At 35.1% G+C, this 14,369-nt stretch overlaps 1 protein-coding gene across 2 annotated transcripts in view; it reads left to right on the forward strand.

Annotated features, from left to right (window-relative positions):
• Positions 1 to 12,135: 12,135 nt before the first annotated feature.
• Positions 12,136 to 14,369, forward strand: part of Gabrg2 (gamma-aminobutyric acid (GABA) A receptor, gamma 2) — a 90,961-nt gene continuing 88,727 nt past the window's right edge. The window contains exon 1 of one of the 2 annotated variants that reach the window (XM_005376278.2): positions 12,136 to 12,736. In XM_005376278.2, coding sequence (XP_005376335.1) covers positions 12,630 to 12,736 — 107 coding nt within the window. In that variant the 5' untranslated portion in view covers positions 12,136 to 12,629. The remainder of the gene's footprint in view (positions 12,737 to 14,369) is intronic. The other variant, XM_005376277.2, reaches the window with a different exon arrangement.

Raw genomic sequence — 14,369 nt, forward strand, 5'->3', positions numbered from 1 at the left:
GCTCTTAGACAAAACTATTATTCCCACTGTATGAAACAAGTAGTTAGGAACTTCCACTTATTTAATACACGGAAGATATACTTAGATTGAACTAAAAATGCAGGCAGTTTTTTTACCTAATGAGTTTTCTTCAAGTTGTACCTCCACCCACTCCTTAAAGAGAGGGAGAAAGGAGAAGAGAGAGTAATTGGCAGAACATCGGAAATAATTTCCTCTAGTAGTATGGAGTAGTGGTTAGGGATATAGACCTTGACACCAACAAGATCTGGTTTTCAAGTCAGGCTCTACTACTATCAGCTATGTTATCTTCCAAATGTAACAGAATCACTCTAAGCTTCAGCTTTGTTCTCATCTGTGAAATTGACATGACATTACTCCTATCTGAAATCCTACAGATTAAATAAGAAAATATATATGAACTAGATGACTTAGTGCTTGGCCCAGGCCACTTTTTAGGTCCTTATCTTAAGAAGAAAATATCTAAAGTTAGGCTAATCACTATTTTTGTACTGTAAGTCCCTCGTCTCTGACATAGGAGATGTAACAGAGCCTTACACGTACTGACCCAGTTACTCTACTTCTCCATAATTTGGCTTTTGGAATAGAGAGGAAGACAGCAACACAAAGATATTGGAAGAACCATATTAAAAGTAGGTCCTAGAGAGTATTATGGGGTTTACAAGGCTGTATTATTTCCATTTCTTGTGAGTAGTTGTTCAAGTCTTTGTGCCTATAAGAGATATGAAAGAAATCTAATATTTTGTCCTGTGTGAGTAGGCACAAGTTGGCTCCAGCAGCTTGTAACTAAAAAAACAAAAAACAAAAAACCAGAAAGAAATAAAGGAAAAGAAAACAAGAAAAGAACCTCACTTAGTATAAGACTGAAGAAGTACTCCAGTTCTCAGGTGGATATTGAGACTCCTTTATACTGACTCAAGTTGGTGAAACAAAGACTATTATAAATATGGGACTGAAATATTAAACAGAAGAAAGGGGATATATATTATATTGTGCATCATTTATATTTTATAACATGATAACCCGATTAATTTTACATGAAATGATTTTTAAAAATCTTAAAATGTCTAACTCTTAATACTATCACATTGGGGCTATAGGCTTCAACATATGAACAGGCGACACAAACATTCAATCTATAATGTTACACCACTAGCTCCCTAAAACTCAATTCATTCTCACAAGTAAAAACATATACATTCAGTCCCAGCAATCCCCTAAACCTTACTTTTCACAGCCAACAGCTCTGAGGCCTAAGGCCCAAAGTTTCATAGAAATATTACCTAAGTCAGTTATGAGTAAGACCCAGGTATGATTCCTCCTGGGGCAAAGTTCTACCCCAGCTATAAATTTGAGAGTAGAAAGTTATATGCTTCCAAAATTCTAAGGATAGGAACTGTCTTTCACCTATAGAGGCCTCTGGAAAAATAGGAAAAATAATATCCCTGGCACTCCCTGGCACTTTGAAGGGCACTTTGAAGAGCCCTGGATTTTCCACTAGCCTAAGTAATGAACAACCTGAACCGTGGCATAGAACTGTTGCAGAACACTGACTTGTTCTGAAGCCCATTAAGGTTAGCATTAGGAGTCCCCCAGTATGTAGGAAGATTAACACTCCCTACTGTGCAATTTTTCCTCCAAAATCCAAAGAGGCCATTAGATCACTCTTTTGTAGCTGTTGTAGAGATTTCAGATACAGCAATTTAGCCTTAGCCTTAGAGGGGATACTTTCACATGCTCCATTGAAATGAACCTCTTGAAATTTCACTGAAACGGAAGTCCCCTGAATTTTTCTCTGATTACTTCCAAGTTGTGACACATCACTGCCTCACCAATATGTCTAGAGAAGTTGCTGTTTTTTTTTTTTTTTTTCGGTAAGTCCAATGGGTATAATATTATCAATGCGATAGGTAAGTATGATATCTTGTGGGAGGGAAAAATAGTGAAGATTTTTGGAGCTAAATTATGACTTGAGGCTGGAGAGTTTCTATAACCTTAAATGTAGGAATTATGCCTGCTGGAAAATGGGATTGTGCATGTGAATTTTCAAGAATCTCCAGCCTGTAGCTACAGGAGCAGAGGGTCTCCTTCAGGCAACTCAGAGGACTTTTCAAATTATTTAGGCAGAATTTGAGCTGGGCATTCAAATCCCCAAAGTCATCATTCTCCTTCATCACTTTGACCAGTAACAATAGGAAAAAAACAATTAATTTTATTATGTTCTAGAACAGTCCAGAAATCTTTGAAGGATATGCAGAATCATTTCTTTCCTTATTTCTTATAAGCAGCTTATTAGAATTATTATCTATAATGACAAATGTTATTTAATCATTATTTCAGGCCTTTGGACCTAATACTCTTAGTTAAATGATAATTACCTTTGCATACAGACTGTATGGGTGTATACATCTCAGATATCATAATAAAGTATTTACTCATAAATACATATGTTTGTATCTCAAGAAAATATATCAATTGAATGGAGGAAGGAAAAGCATTCTACTCAACCCCTAAACAAAAATGTGATGTATAACCTCTATTTTTAAATAGTTTATAATTTCCTTGGAAAGATTACAAAATATATTGATACACTTTAACATTTATTGTAACTATTAAATTTGAAGAGTGCTCAGTTTTTTTACACTTGCATACACATGTGCATACGCATACTCACACATAGATATACAACTTTCTCATTATCCACATATTTTAAAGTTAGTGAATATTTAAAATTATTTTTCATATGCTCTTTCAAAATGTGAGACTGACATTTGTTAGCATGTATGAAACATTACTAGATCTAGAGCTCAGTGTACACGTATTTTCCCCTTTTATACATATAGTTGAGATAAGAATGATAGACAATACACAGATTTGAATGATGACTGCCATGTTATGATGGAGTCCCAAAAGAGGAAGTTTTAAACTATATGAGAAAATTGGGCATAAATTTTATTAACAGAGATTCTCAAAGCCTGGTGTTACAGGAAGACTGGGAGGTTATTGCTTGGTTTTATTACACATTTATTGTGTGATTTTGGCAAGTCGCCTGAGGTTTACATATTTCAAGTTATGTCTTACTAAAATAAAGGATGGAATTGAATTTTCTGTCAGTAGAGTCCACTGAAAAATAACTGTATGAGATTTTAAGAATAATAATAATTATTTTATAATTCATATTTCTGAAAGGTGGGAAAATAGGTTTTTAACCTTATCTGTAAGGTAATCTGAAGAATGACTAAAACAACATTGATGGTACCAAAATTGCCAATGAACTCATTTAATTAAATAATAGAGTCACATTAAACCAGATAAGGGACCCAGAATATGAGTGGAATGTGGAAAATGGAGATGAATAACACAGTAAACTCACTTCATTCTGAAAAAGACTAAAAAAGAGTCACAGGAATTCCTTCTTCTTTGTCCTTTCATTTGCTAACCCTTGTTTATACTGTTTCACCCACTTTGACCAAACTTTCATTTTTCTGTAACTTAATAGCATCATGACAAACACATATCTCCATGTTTCTCTCATAAATCTACATATAGTTAACAATTAAGAAGTGCTTGCTGAAAACTAAAATACAAATTTAAAGGTTATGCTCACAGTCGGGCTTAAATTTGTACTATAAATGTATATATGGCAAATAATTTTGTACAAAAATTCATACAAATAACAGTAAGTCCTAGTTGCTATAATATGAGTGGTTGACATGATTGTCAGTACTCAGTTGAGATGATCTCATTTTACTCATAATGGCCTATGAACTGGTTACCTACATTTTACAGATGGAAAACCTGAGGGTCAGCATGCTTAATTAATATATATTAAAATATAATGTTAGAACTACTGAACATTTAGCCAGTCTTCTGACAGTGAATGTTCATTTCAAGTGTCTGTCTCACATCTTTCCATCAATCCACCCACCTGCTGCTGTAACTCTCAAAATAATACAGTGCATATTTTGTTAATCCTGTTGATTGTTTAATAATGCGTTATTTAACTTTCATGTGTTTTCATAGTTTTTGTAGTTTCTTTCACTGTTAATTTCTAGTTTATTCCGCTATGATCATGCTATGCATGGGTTTATTATAATACCTTTATATTTATGTAATTTATATTTATTTAAGCATGTGTAGGCCCTAACATAGAGTCTATTTTAGAAAAACACTGTATCTTACTGAGAAAAATTTAGCAATAGCCCAACATTTCCCATGTCATTAAATAATTTCATATCATCTTAATGATATGTATGTTACTCCATCTTTAATATTATTTACCCGTTTCAACCAAAGTAAAGATTTTTTTTTTTACTTTATTCCTTAACAAGCACTGCGCTCACAGTTTTGAGAGAAAGAAAGAAGTATGGCATCTTACTGAACAGTTTTTCATAAGATGAAATATAGCGTTGAATAGAATTATACATTCATCAATTAATTATGCTTTTTAAAAATCCCAATTAACAAGCACACATCCCACTGAAATATGAATTTTCCAAAAAATTTTCATTCATTGAAAGCCTGAAGTCCAAAATCTAAAATAAAATTATAGATGAGTTACATGTTTTTTGATAGGCAGCTGGACATGACAAAGCTAATATAAAATTCTTGAAAACATAGATTTTAATGTTGGAAAAGAACACTTAGTTTATTATTTTTCTTTATTTCTCATACTTAACACTTCATATGTTTATTTGAAGTTAGCACATTTTCCTCAAATCAAAATAAAACCTAATAACTGCTTATATTTCTGTATACTTTGCATATATGAAGTACTTTCAGAAAGTTACAAAAATGAAATGGCTGTCAGTTGGGTAATTGCCTGTATATAATTAAGAGTCCAAGAAAGCCTATTTCTGAAGAGAAGAGTAGGAGGTTTGGAAGGTCACCTGCTCCGTGGTTCAAATCAAGTTTGAATCTCAAACTAAACTCTTAGCCAAGCGCACATAACTCAGAGCTCCCAAGCCTTGCAACAATAAGCCCTCATTCCTTCCATCCCCAACACTGTAAATTTTGATAACCAGAGTACTGGCACATTGTTGAACAGTTGATATTAGGAGTTAAAATAGTAAAATATTCTTTGAAAGCTGCTGTAACTAAAAGGGAGCAAGTGCATATTTTAGAGCATTCAATAAATAGTGAGCCACAAACACTTTATAGCAATAATGTTCACTTTGTCTCAAATTATAAATAGAAGTTATTTTCATATATGGGGGAAGACAAAACCTGGTATTCAGTGAACTTAAATTTTGCATCTTTGTGCTATTACTCATCAGCTCAGAAAATTTGGATCAGTCATTTTGATACTGTTAGTCTTATATCAGCAAAAAGTTTTAGTTTTTTTTTCTTTCTCTCTTTCTTTCTTTCTTTCTTTCTTTCTTTCTTTCTTTCTTTCTTTCTTTCTTTCTTTCTTTCTTTCTTTCTTTTTCCTTCTTTCTTTCTCTCTTACCTTCTTCCTTTCCTTCTCTCTTTCTCTCTTTCTTCTTTTTCTCTTTCTTTCCTTCTTTCTTTCTTTCTCTCTCTTTCTTCCTTTCATCTTTACTAAGAGAAGCAAATTTGGTCAAGTCTTTCCTAAAGTCAATTTCAGTTCAAAAATTATGCCAATAACTTTTTCACTACTTTTACAACAATATTGATAAATAACAACATGGGGAAAGTTATTAAACGATTTAATTTTATAAATATTACATTATCAAACTCCATTAATTTCAAAATATTTTAGTTACAATGCCAGATCCCCACAAATAGCCATAAGTGATTGCTTAGAATGTTAATAAATGTTTCACTTTCTTAAATTATTTTTCTTAGGTTAGATATAGAAGTAAGTAAGAATATAAACTATATCCTTCAGCACCTACAACAATGTCTGACACCCTATTTGGCTAATAAAAGTAATTTTTAAATGAACGAATGAATAAAAGTGGATTTGAATTGATACTAATCTGTCCAGATTTTTAAAATCAAGTTTAAACGGTTCCTATTAGAAATAGGACTTAGGTAAATAGGATCAATTTAAAAAACAGAAAAGTGATTTGATGTTCAACTAATGTGAAGTCCGGGGCTCAACTCAACAAATTCTTTTTCCTAATGATTATCTATACTTATAGTTTCAGTGTGATATATCATGTCCCTTGGTGTTAAAGGGCTTACACATTTTAAGCTTATCTTGCCCAAGGAATGTGCAATTTTTGCTATTATTTTTAATTTCAACCATTGTAAGATACTTTAATGTGCAAATAGAATTAGAAAACTTACCAATGAGACACAACACAAAGGATAGGATTTAAACATAAGCCACTTAGTAATCTAACTTTTATTTCAATATCAAACAGTATTAAATACTGTCTACCTTCATGAAAATTACAGTCCCGCTGGAGAAATAAACACTAAATAAGCATAATTAGTTATGCTATTATGACCACACATATTTGAAGCAGTGAAAATGTTAGGATAGACCTGGGCATTTAGTTCAGAGGTACAGTACTTCTCTAGAATCAACAAGACCTTGCATTTGATTTTGCACAATGCCAAAGAAGAAAAAAGAGTATTTCAGAATAAAAGGAAAGCATATTTTCAACTTGATCTAGAAACTTAGACTAGTTTGCGTGTCAAGGATGGCTGAAAAAACATGTATAAACTAAGATCTGTAATGAGTAGGAGATGGGCAGCAAATATTGTAGCAGAGGCAACAAAGACCTGGGACCAGGAAATCCCAATGTGTTTTACACAGTAGGAAGTTAGGAGAGTGGCTGCTGCACTGGACAGAGTTCTGACAATGGCATCAGATGAACGCAGACAGGGGCTGGGATGAGACAATGCTGGGCTTGCTTATGTTAAGAACCTTCAGCGTTATTGCATATCAGAGTGAGAGTCACTTACTCTGAACCTAACACATACACTACCAACACACATCCAACACATAAGCACACACTATGCGCCCATGCACACATGTATATACTTCACAGTTTTTCTCACTATTTTCTCTTTTTATTTCTGATTTAACTTATACATTTTTCTAACTTCTAAAGCAGAAAGCTTTGGCCTTAATTTAAAATTTTTCTCTATATTGATAGCTATAAATGTTCCTCTAAGTTCTGATTTAGACCTTCAATCCATACTTTGACATGTGTTATTTTCATTGTCATTACTTAAAAGATTCTTAACCACTCCAGTGGTTCATCTTTGACCCATGTATTTTTCAGAAGTATATTATCTAATTTAAAAAATTGGGGGGATTTTCTATTTTATATTATTGATTTCTGAATAACTTCTGTTATGTTTTCAGAGGTTTGAAATGTATTTATGGTTCCTTTATGAGGAATTTGAAGGAATGAACATTTTGCAGATTATTTTTAAGTACTAAATATAATGTCCTATAAATGTCAAATCAAATAATTTATTTTAATATGTCCAAGAATGAAATTTATGTGTCTCCTGTAAGCTTTTGCTTCATCTATCTTGAAGCTTTGTTATTGGTTATATAAATTTATTATTCCTACACATTGCTGGTGAATTGATTTCATAAAGTTCTGATATTCACTTCTGCTTGCAGTAACTATTTTGCTATTTGCCATCTGCTCGTCCCATTGTCCCCTCAGTCTATGTTTTCTACTTGTTTTGCATTTATTAAATTGTTTGTAATATTAGGTTTTAATTTAATGATGCTTAGCACCATCTTTTAGGTTTTTATTTCTTTATTATACTAAAGCCTGTGTAAAGTTAATATGCCACTACTCCATAGATTTGTAAGAAATTTACAAGAATACAACTTCATTTCACTCCAATTCTGTTATACCTTGTGTTATTTTTCATATACATAAAAACCAAGATAAACTACATGATATTTTATTTGTTCTCACGTATTAATCATTTCAGTATCCCCCCTTCTTATAGATCTGTGTTTCCACCTGGTATTGTTTGCAAGATAAAGTCATTGGTATCTAGTTCCGCTTTACTGGTGACAAATTCCCTCAGCCGTTTTACTTCTTTGAAAATGCCTTTATTTTGCCTTCATGTTGATGGACTTATATACTAAATATAGAATTTTATTTAAACCGTTGGTTTTAGCCCTTGGGAGACGTTGTCACTCCCTATCTGCTGGCCACAATATTTTGGTAAGTGAGCTCCTATGTATCATTGACGTCTTGTCATTGCACTGCTACATTTATTTTCTGGATATTTTCGAAATTTAGGTTCTAGACGTGTGACTTTTAAGTTTGTAGGTGTGTTTTTCATTGTGTTTGTCCTGCTTGATATCAAATGAGCTTCTTGTACCTACACATTAATATTTTCCATCAATTTTAGGAAACCTGGGCCATTACAATTGTACTTTTGTTCTTGCTTACTTCTATCTTCTCTATATATACAACTTTATTAGTAGGCTTCATATTATCTCATTATTGAGATAATGTTGGCTTTTGATATTTTCCCCAGTGCTTTTTATACTAGTTAATTTTATAGCTCTGCCTTCAAATTTAATTATGGTTCTTTCTGCTATTTTGCAATTATCTAGCTACCTGCTATTAAAACTCAAACAATACATTTTTTTTCAGGTATTATAAATCCCAGTTGGGCTGGGGATTTAGTTCAGTGGCAAAGCCCTTGCCTGGCAAGCAAAAGGTAGTGAGTTCAATTCCTGGTACTGGAAGAAAAGCAAACAAACAAAAAAAAAAACAAAAAAATAAATCCCAGTTGAAGAATGTCTATTTTTTTTACTAAAAAAAGTTTCCATTTCCATACTGAGATTCTCTACTTTTCATTCATTTGGCCATAGAAACAATATCCTACTTTTTGCTAAGTCCTTAATCTATTTTTAATGATTAATTGAATGTCTTTATATGCTAATTGTAATATGGGTCATTTTAAGTGTTGTATGTTTCTCTTGACTGGAATTGTTTTCTAAGAGGTGTTTTATTTTCTTATACTTTACATATCTTGTGATTTTTTTTTACCATGCACCAGAAATTTTATACAATATATTGATAACATTCAGATTTGTTGCGTTCTTCTGAGGAACAATGATTTTTGCTAGATTTGTAGTTTTCAGGTTGCGTCATTGCAATTTTATCCTTACAGTTGGAACAAATTATCAACTTAAGAATAGAAAAAGGATTTAGTCCACCCAGAATTTTTAACTAAAGTCTCCGGCTGTTAGGAAGATCCTGGTACTTGGCGAGATTCAAATTATAACCTCGGTGGGATTCAAACCCTAAAATGAGCGGCAGCAGAAATCCTAGCTCAGTGTTCTCAGTCCTTCTCTCTAGTTTTACATTCTTCCGGGGTTCTTGATATTTGCTGCATCTTCTCACACTGACCAAAAACAAATAATTAAGGAAAGTTTACATTCAGATAGGGAATCCTACCTTTCTACTGTGATGTTGTTTGAGATGTTTCCTTTTTTTTCAGCTGCTTTGATAGCCCCAATTTTCATATGAAAGCCCATACTAGTAAGATCCCTGCCTACTGCTATTTCTAAATACTCTGCACTTTTGGCATTAATGAGGTTCCTGAGAAGTGGTACTTGGCATGCAGAAATCAAGAAAACTCCAGGAAAATAAGAGACTAGCTGAAAGTATCTTGAGAGGGAAAAGCCACATAATCTTAGCTCTCATCCAGTTCTATTTTTATTCAATCTCAACTTTCCATATTTTACAGCTACTTTTTGGGTTTTCTAGTAATTCACATACTTGATGTATCTAATTTTTACCAAAATTATAGCTATTATCTACAAAGTGGTTATCAATTTTGGCATTAGAAGAATTTGAACCTAAGCAATTAAAAGTAAAATATGAGGCTGGGGATTTAGCTCAGCAGCACAGCACTTGCCTGGCAAGGGCAAGGTCGTGAGTTTGATTCCCGGTACCAGAAAAAAAAAAATAGTGAAATATATTCAAATTCTCAAATTATGAGAAATTTCATACATCATTCAACTTTTATACTTATACTTTGCTTCTGAACTGAGGGATCAAATAGTAATATTACATAGTAATAATATAATAAAACTTGAAGTTAAAACTAAAATTAAAACTATATTTTAAAAGGATTGACTTGCAAAACTGCTCTCTAATACATTGAGAATGGTTTTTGAGAAGAGGATGTATGGGTGGTAGTTATCTTCTTTCTATTTTCCAATAGTTTTCAAATGTTACTATAATTTTATTTTATTTTGTGTTCATGTAATCATAAACACATATATAGACATATACACAATTTTTAATGAACTTATAAGTATCATGCTTATCAAAGAATTGTTATTTACATATGCTTTAAACATCTTGCTCAAAGTGGATAAGAATACATGTAACTAACAGCTGATTATAAAGTACTACAGGAAGTCTCTTACAAATACTGGGAAATTTAGCATGCAAAATTTTAGAAAACAAAATTTTAAAACTTATTTTAGAGACCATTCACCTACTCTAACCCTAACCCTAACCCTAACCCTAACCCTAACCCCTAACCCCTAACCCCTAAGAAAGATCCACAGAGATATCCTGGTACCTAAGAATTATGAAGATTATAGTTAAAATTATGCACAGATATGATCAAGAGCTAAATTTCCACTATGAGTTTCCTTAATACACTGGAAGATATCCTACTTTTGAAATAGATTCATCACCCCCTTTTCTTTCCTTTATCTTATTTGCTTGATTTTTGTAGGTATCTAATTATATGGAGGCATATAAGTCTCAGCCTACAAAAATAATTAGATTTTGTTGCTAAAAACAAATATAGTTATAAACAACATAGGCCAATTCAAATTGGACTATATTGAGGGGCAACATTCCTCTCGTTGCAGCACAAAGCAGGAGAATTTCAAAGGAAAGGATTTACATATGCTCTGCCTTTTCAGCCACAATACAAAGAAATCAACTGACTGCATGTGAATGATGTCTTTAATTGAACTTTGTTCAGATTCCATAAAGATAACTTTGTTTAAGACAGAGTTCTAAATCCCCACAGGTTTCCAGGTGTGTCTGTCAGGCCTCTTCTGCCTCACTGTCAGAATGTGCCTCCTCAGCCTGAGTCACTGGAAGCAGCCGCCAGTAATTCTCTACACTTTCCTGGGTATATTTTATATAGTTTGCAATGGAGGCCCCACCTGATTATCTTGTGCCCTCTTCCTGACTCATGGACTTGTGAGTCTAATGCCATTCCTCTTTCAGCAAAGGTAAGGGTTTAGAGATGACTTCTTGGCATTTTCTGGTAAGGAATCTGCTTTTCTCTCTTCACCTGTCTCTCCTCATGAGCAGCTTGGTGGTGGTGTGTTGAGTCACTGTTGACTCATAAAACCCGCCTCTACTCTCTCCAAGAGTGAATTTCATTTCTTCTGTGGCACATGAAATAGGTTGACATAAAGGGGTTTCTGCTTTGTATCAGTATCCATGGCAACATTCTAGCCAAGAAGGAAGCATGCAAACAACACCCACCTACCCCAGGGATGTTCAGGATTGTTACCAAAGACCAATAAAAGTCAGTCCTCTCACAAGAATCAGAAATCCCTCTGTGCTGTTAAATGTCCTCTTGATCAGCTTTTTGCCCTCTCTTCACTCAAAAAGCAACTCCTGTTTTGTGATCTGTATTATTTACTGAAGCAGACTCCCCATGCCATAGGTGCTTCAAACTTCAAGAAGTTTGTATCTTTACAGTTTTACTGAGGGTAGAGCACAGAGAAGGGCAGTATAGAATCCTGCTGATCGTAGAATTTTCCAGTGCCTTTTGATTTTATCAATGTTTTTCTCCCTTCATTCAAACTAAACTCACCGGACACCTCTTCCCACAGGATGGCTTACAGAGAGACAACCACTCCTCCCCCACTGCTTTCTCCCCGCCCCCAACAGTGCGATCATGATTTCCAAAACTGCAAGATTTTAGCAGAAGTATTCTGGGCAGGTCTGACAAGATAAACCTTCTGGCATTGGTGATTCAGTTTCTGGGCTTGCTAAAATGTCTGTTTTTCCCCACAAGCACCAGTCCTTAGGTGTTTGTATGCGCAGGGAAGGGTTAAAAATCGCAGGCAAGATACCACGCATGTGTTAATTCCTGCTGCAGCAGCGCGCATCACTTCCACTTTGACCTCATAGTTAATCTGCTGCCTGATAGTTAATCACGCAGAGCCTTTAGTGCTTTTTTCCCCTTTTAAAATACACACACACGCACACACACACATACATACACACACACAGAGTCCTAAAAGAAAAACAAAAAAAGAGAAAACACAGCCAATAAATTAACCTAAAACGATGGACCTGGGGGAGTTCGCGTGAGTGTGAGCATCGTGATTGTGCGCGCCTTTCTTTCTCTCCCTTTCTTATTTGTCTCCGTGTGAATCTTTCCAGTACCCTCCCCCTGGCTCAGTTATATTATTCCCCAGCACTTGGAAGCCGGCTACAGGAGCTGACGCTTTCATGTTATCTGCAAGCGTTTGTGCTGATCTTATTTCTACCCCCTGAATATTAATTCCTGACGCTGGCAGTGATAACCTCCCCAGTGACGGTCCCTACTAGAGGCAGGTGGGGGGAGCCACCATCAAATCATAAGCATAATAATAATACAAAGGGGAGGGTTTTTTCTGCAACCAGGAGACAAGAAGCAAGAGGGGGGGGAAAGCGATGAGTTCGCCAAATATATTGAGCATAGGAAGCTCCGTCTACTGGACTCCTGTATTTTCACAGAAAATGACGGTGTGGATTCTGCTTCTGCTATCTCTCTACCCAGGGTAAGATGTGCCATTTTCACCGTCGTTTTGTTCTGAAGAGGTGGGGGAAGGGGGAGAGATGTGGAACAGTAGAGACCACCCAGATTTAAAACCCTCTTCTAGGATTTTTGTTTGTAATGTAGGGAAGAGTGAATACATGGGGCGGGCGGGAGTGGGTGATATGAAGAAGGATGATCACGTTTGTTTACTTATTAATGTATTGGATTTTTTTATTTGTTTTGCTTTGGAGTGGTAAAGCAAACCTCTTGGAAGACTTTGCGTTAGGCAGTAACGTTTTCAAATTGCTGCAATTTCATGTGGAGTTGGGTTATGCTGATACACGCCTGCATTTGAGGCCATGCTGGAGGCTTTTCGGTGGGGGTCTGGGGGAGATCATTTCAAATGGGGTCTTGGCGCTCACCGGAGAGATGCGTGTGAGGGAGATTGGGGGCGGGGGCAGCTGTGTCTCTGTATAATAAAGTATCCCTTGCTCCTGCATCTGGGCATTTGCTCAGCCAGGTTTTCTAGCCAGCCTCTTGGACCCAGCAATACGATAGCCTGACATGGTTCAGCACCAAGGACAGCAGACCTGCGTAGGGCCAAAGGGAAAGAGGCTTGTCAGGTTGACTAGACCTCAAAATCTACACAGGACACGCATACACCCCGATTGAAGGCCCAGGGAGACAAGCAGACCCTACACTGATTATTGCTGCTCCCTCTCTGGGTCGGAAAGGGTCTGTTGGGCTTGGGCTGGGGAATATATGTGTGAAAAGACTTGGCCTTGCTAGTGTTGAAAATCATGCTAAACCCAGTGAATTTAATACCAGAATTCTCTAGTATACATTAATGCTTATGATCTTGCTGCACTAAGTATGAAAGTGGTGTGGGGGAGGCCTTCGTAAACTCCTAAGCATGTGTGTACTCTGAAACGTTCTATAGGTAAAGGTTCTTTAATTTCCTTGAAGAATACCAGAGGAGAATCCCTCCCCACAGTATGGCACAATATTCATTTACCCATGTAAACAGCACACACTTCATCATAATTTCCAACTAGGCTAGAGGATATCATTGAGAACATCTAGTCCACATATCTGGGCCCTCCCGCTCTAGGCTGGGTGATGGGACACGTGGATTTCTGATAGAGAGGTTAAGGCAATATAAGGAGTACAATCCTCACTTTGTACTTTCAAAGCAAAGGCAGAGCCTTCTTAATTCTTCCAGCACTTTTCACATCTTACTCCTTTACCAGAAAAATAAAATACACTCTCATTAAAAGTATCAGATTTAGAAGTTTTCTCAGGGGGAGTGGGCCTTTTTCTAGAAGGGATTTTATATGTAACATATTTTAGTGGAATCCTAGAAATATAATTTTCCTCTTCAAAAAAACACAAACTTGTTTAAATTTAATGTGTCTAGTTTTTTTATGTGTCTAGTTTTTAATCTTTATCTGTTTCAGAGATTAGAGAATTTATTTTTGCTTGCTAATTTATTATTGTTTTATTTCCACGATTTATGAAACCTGTGGCTTAAAGCTGGAGAAGATATGGAGGAAGATATCTTTTACAAGCCTCTTAGTAAACAATTTTATGACTAATTTGATGGGCATATTCTTATGTATTTTATCTCTAACAGTACCATTTTAGCCAAAAACGTT

This window comes from Chinchilla lanigera, unplaced genomic scaffold (assembly GCF_000276665.1).
Source record: "Chinchilla lanigera isolate Chin_1 unplaced genomic scaffold, ChiLan1.0 scaffold00007, whole genome shotgun sequence".
Classification (NCBI taxonomy): Eukaryota; Metazoa; Chordata; class Mammalia; order Rodentia; family Chinchillidae; genus Chinchilla; species Chinchilla lanigera.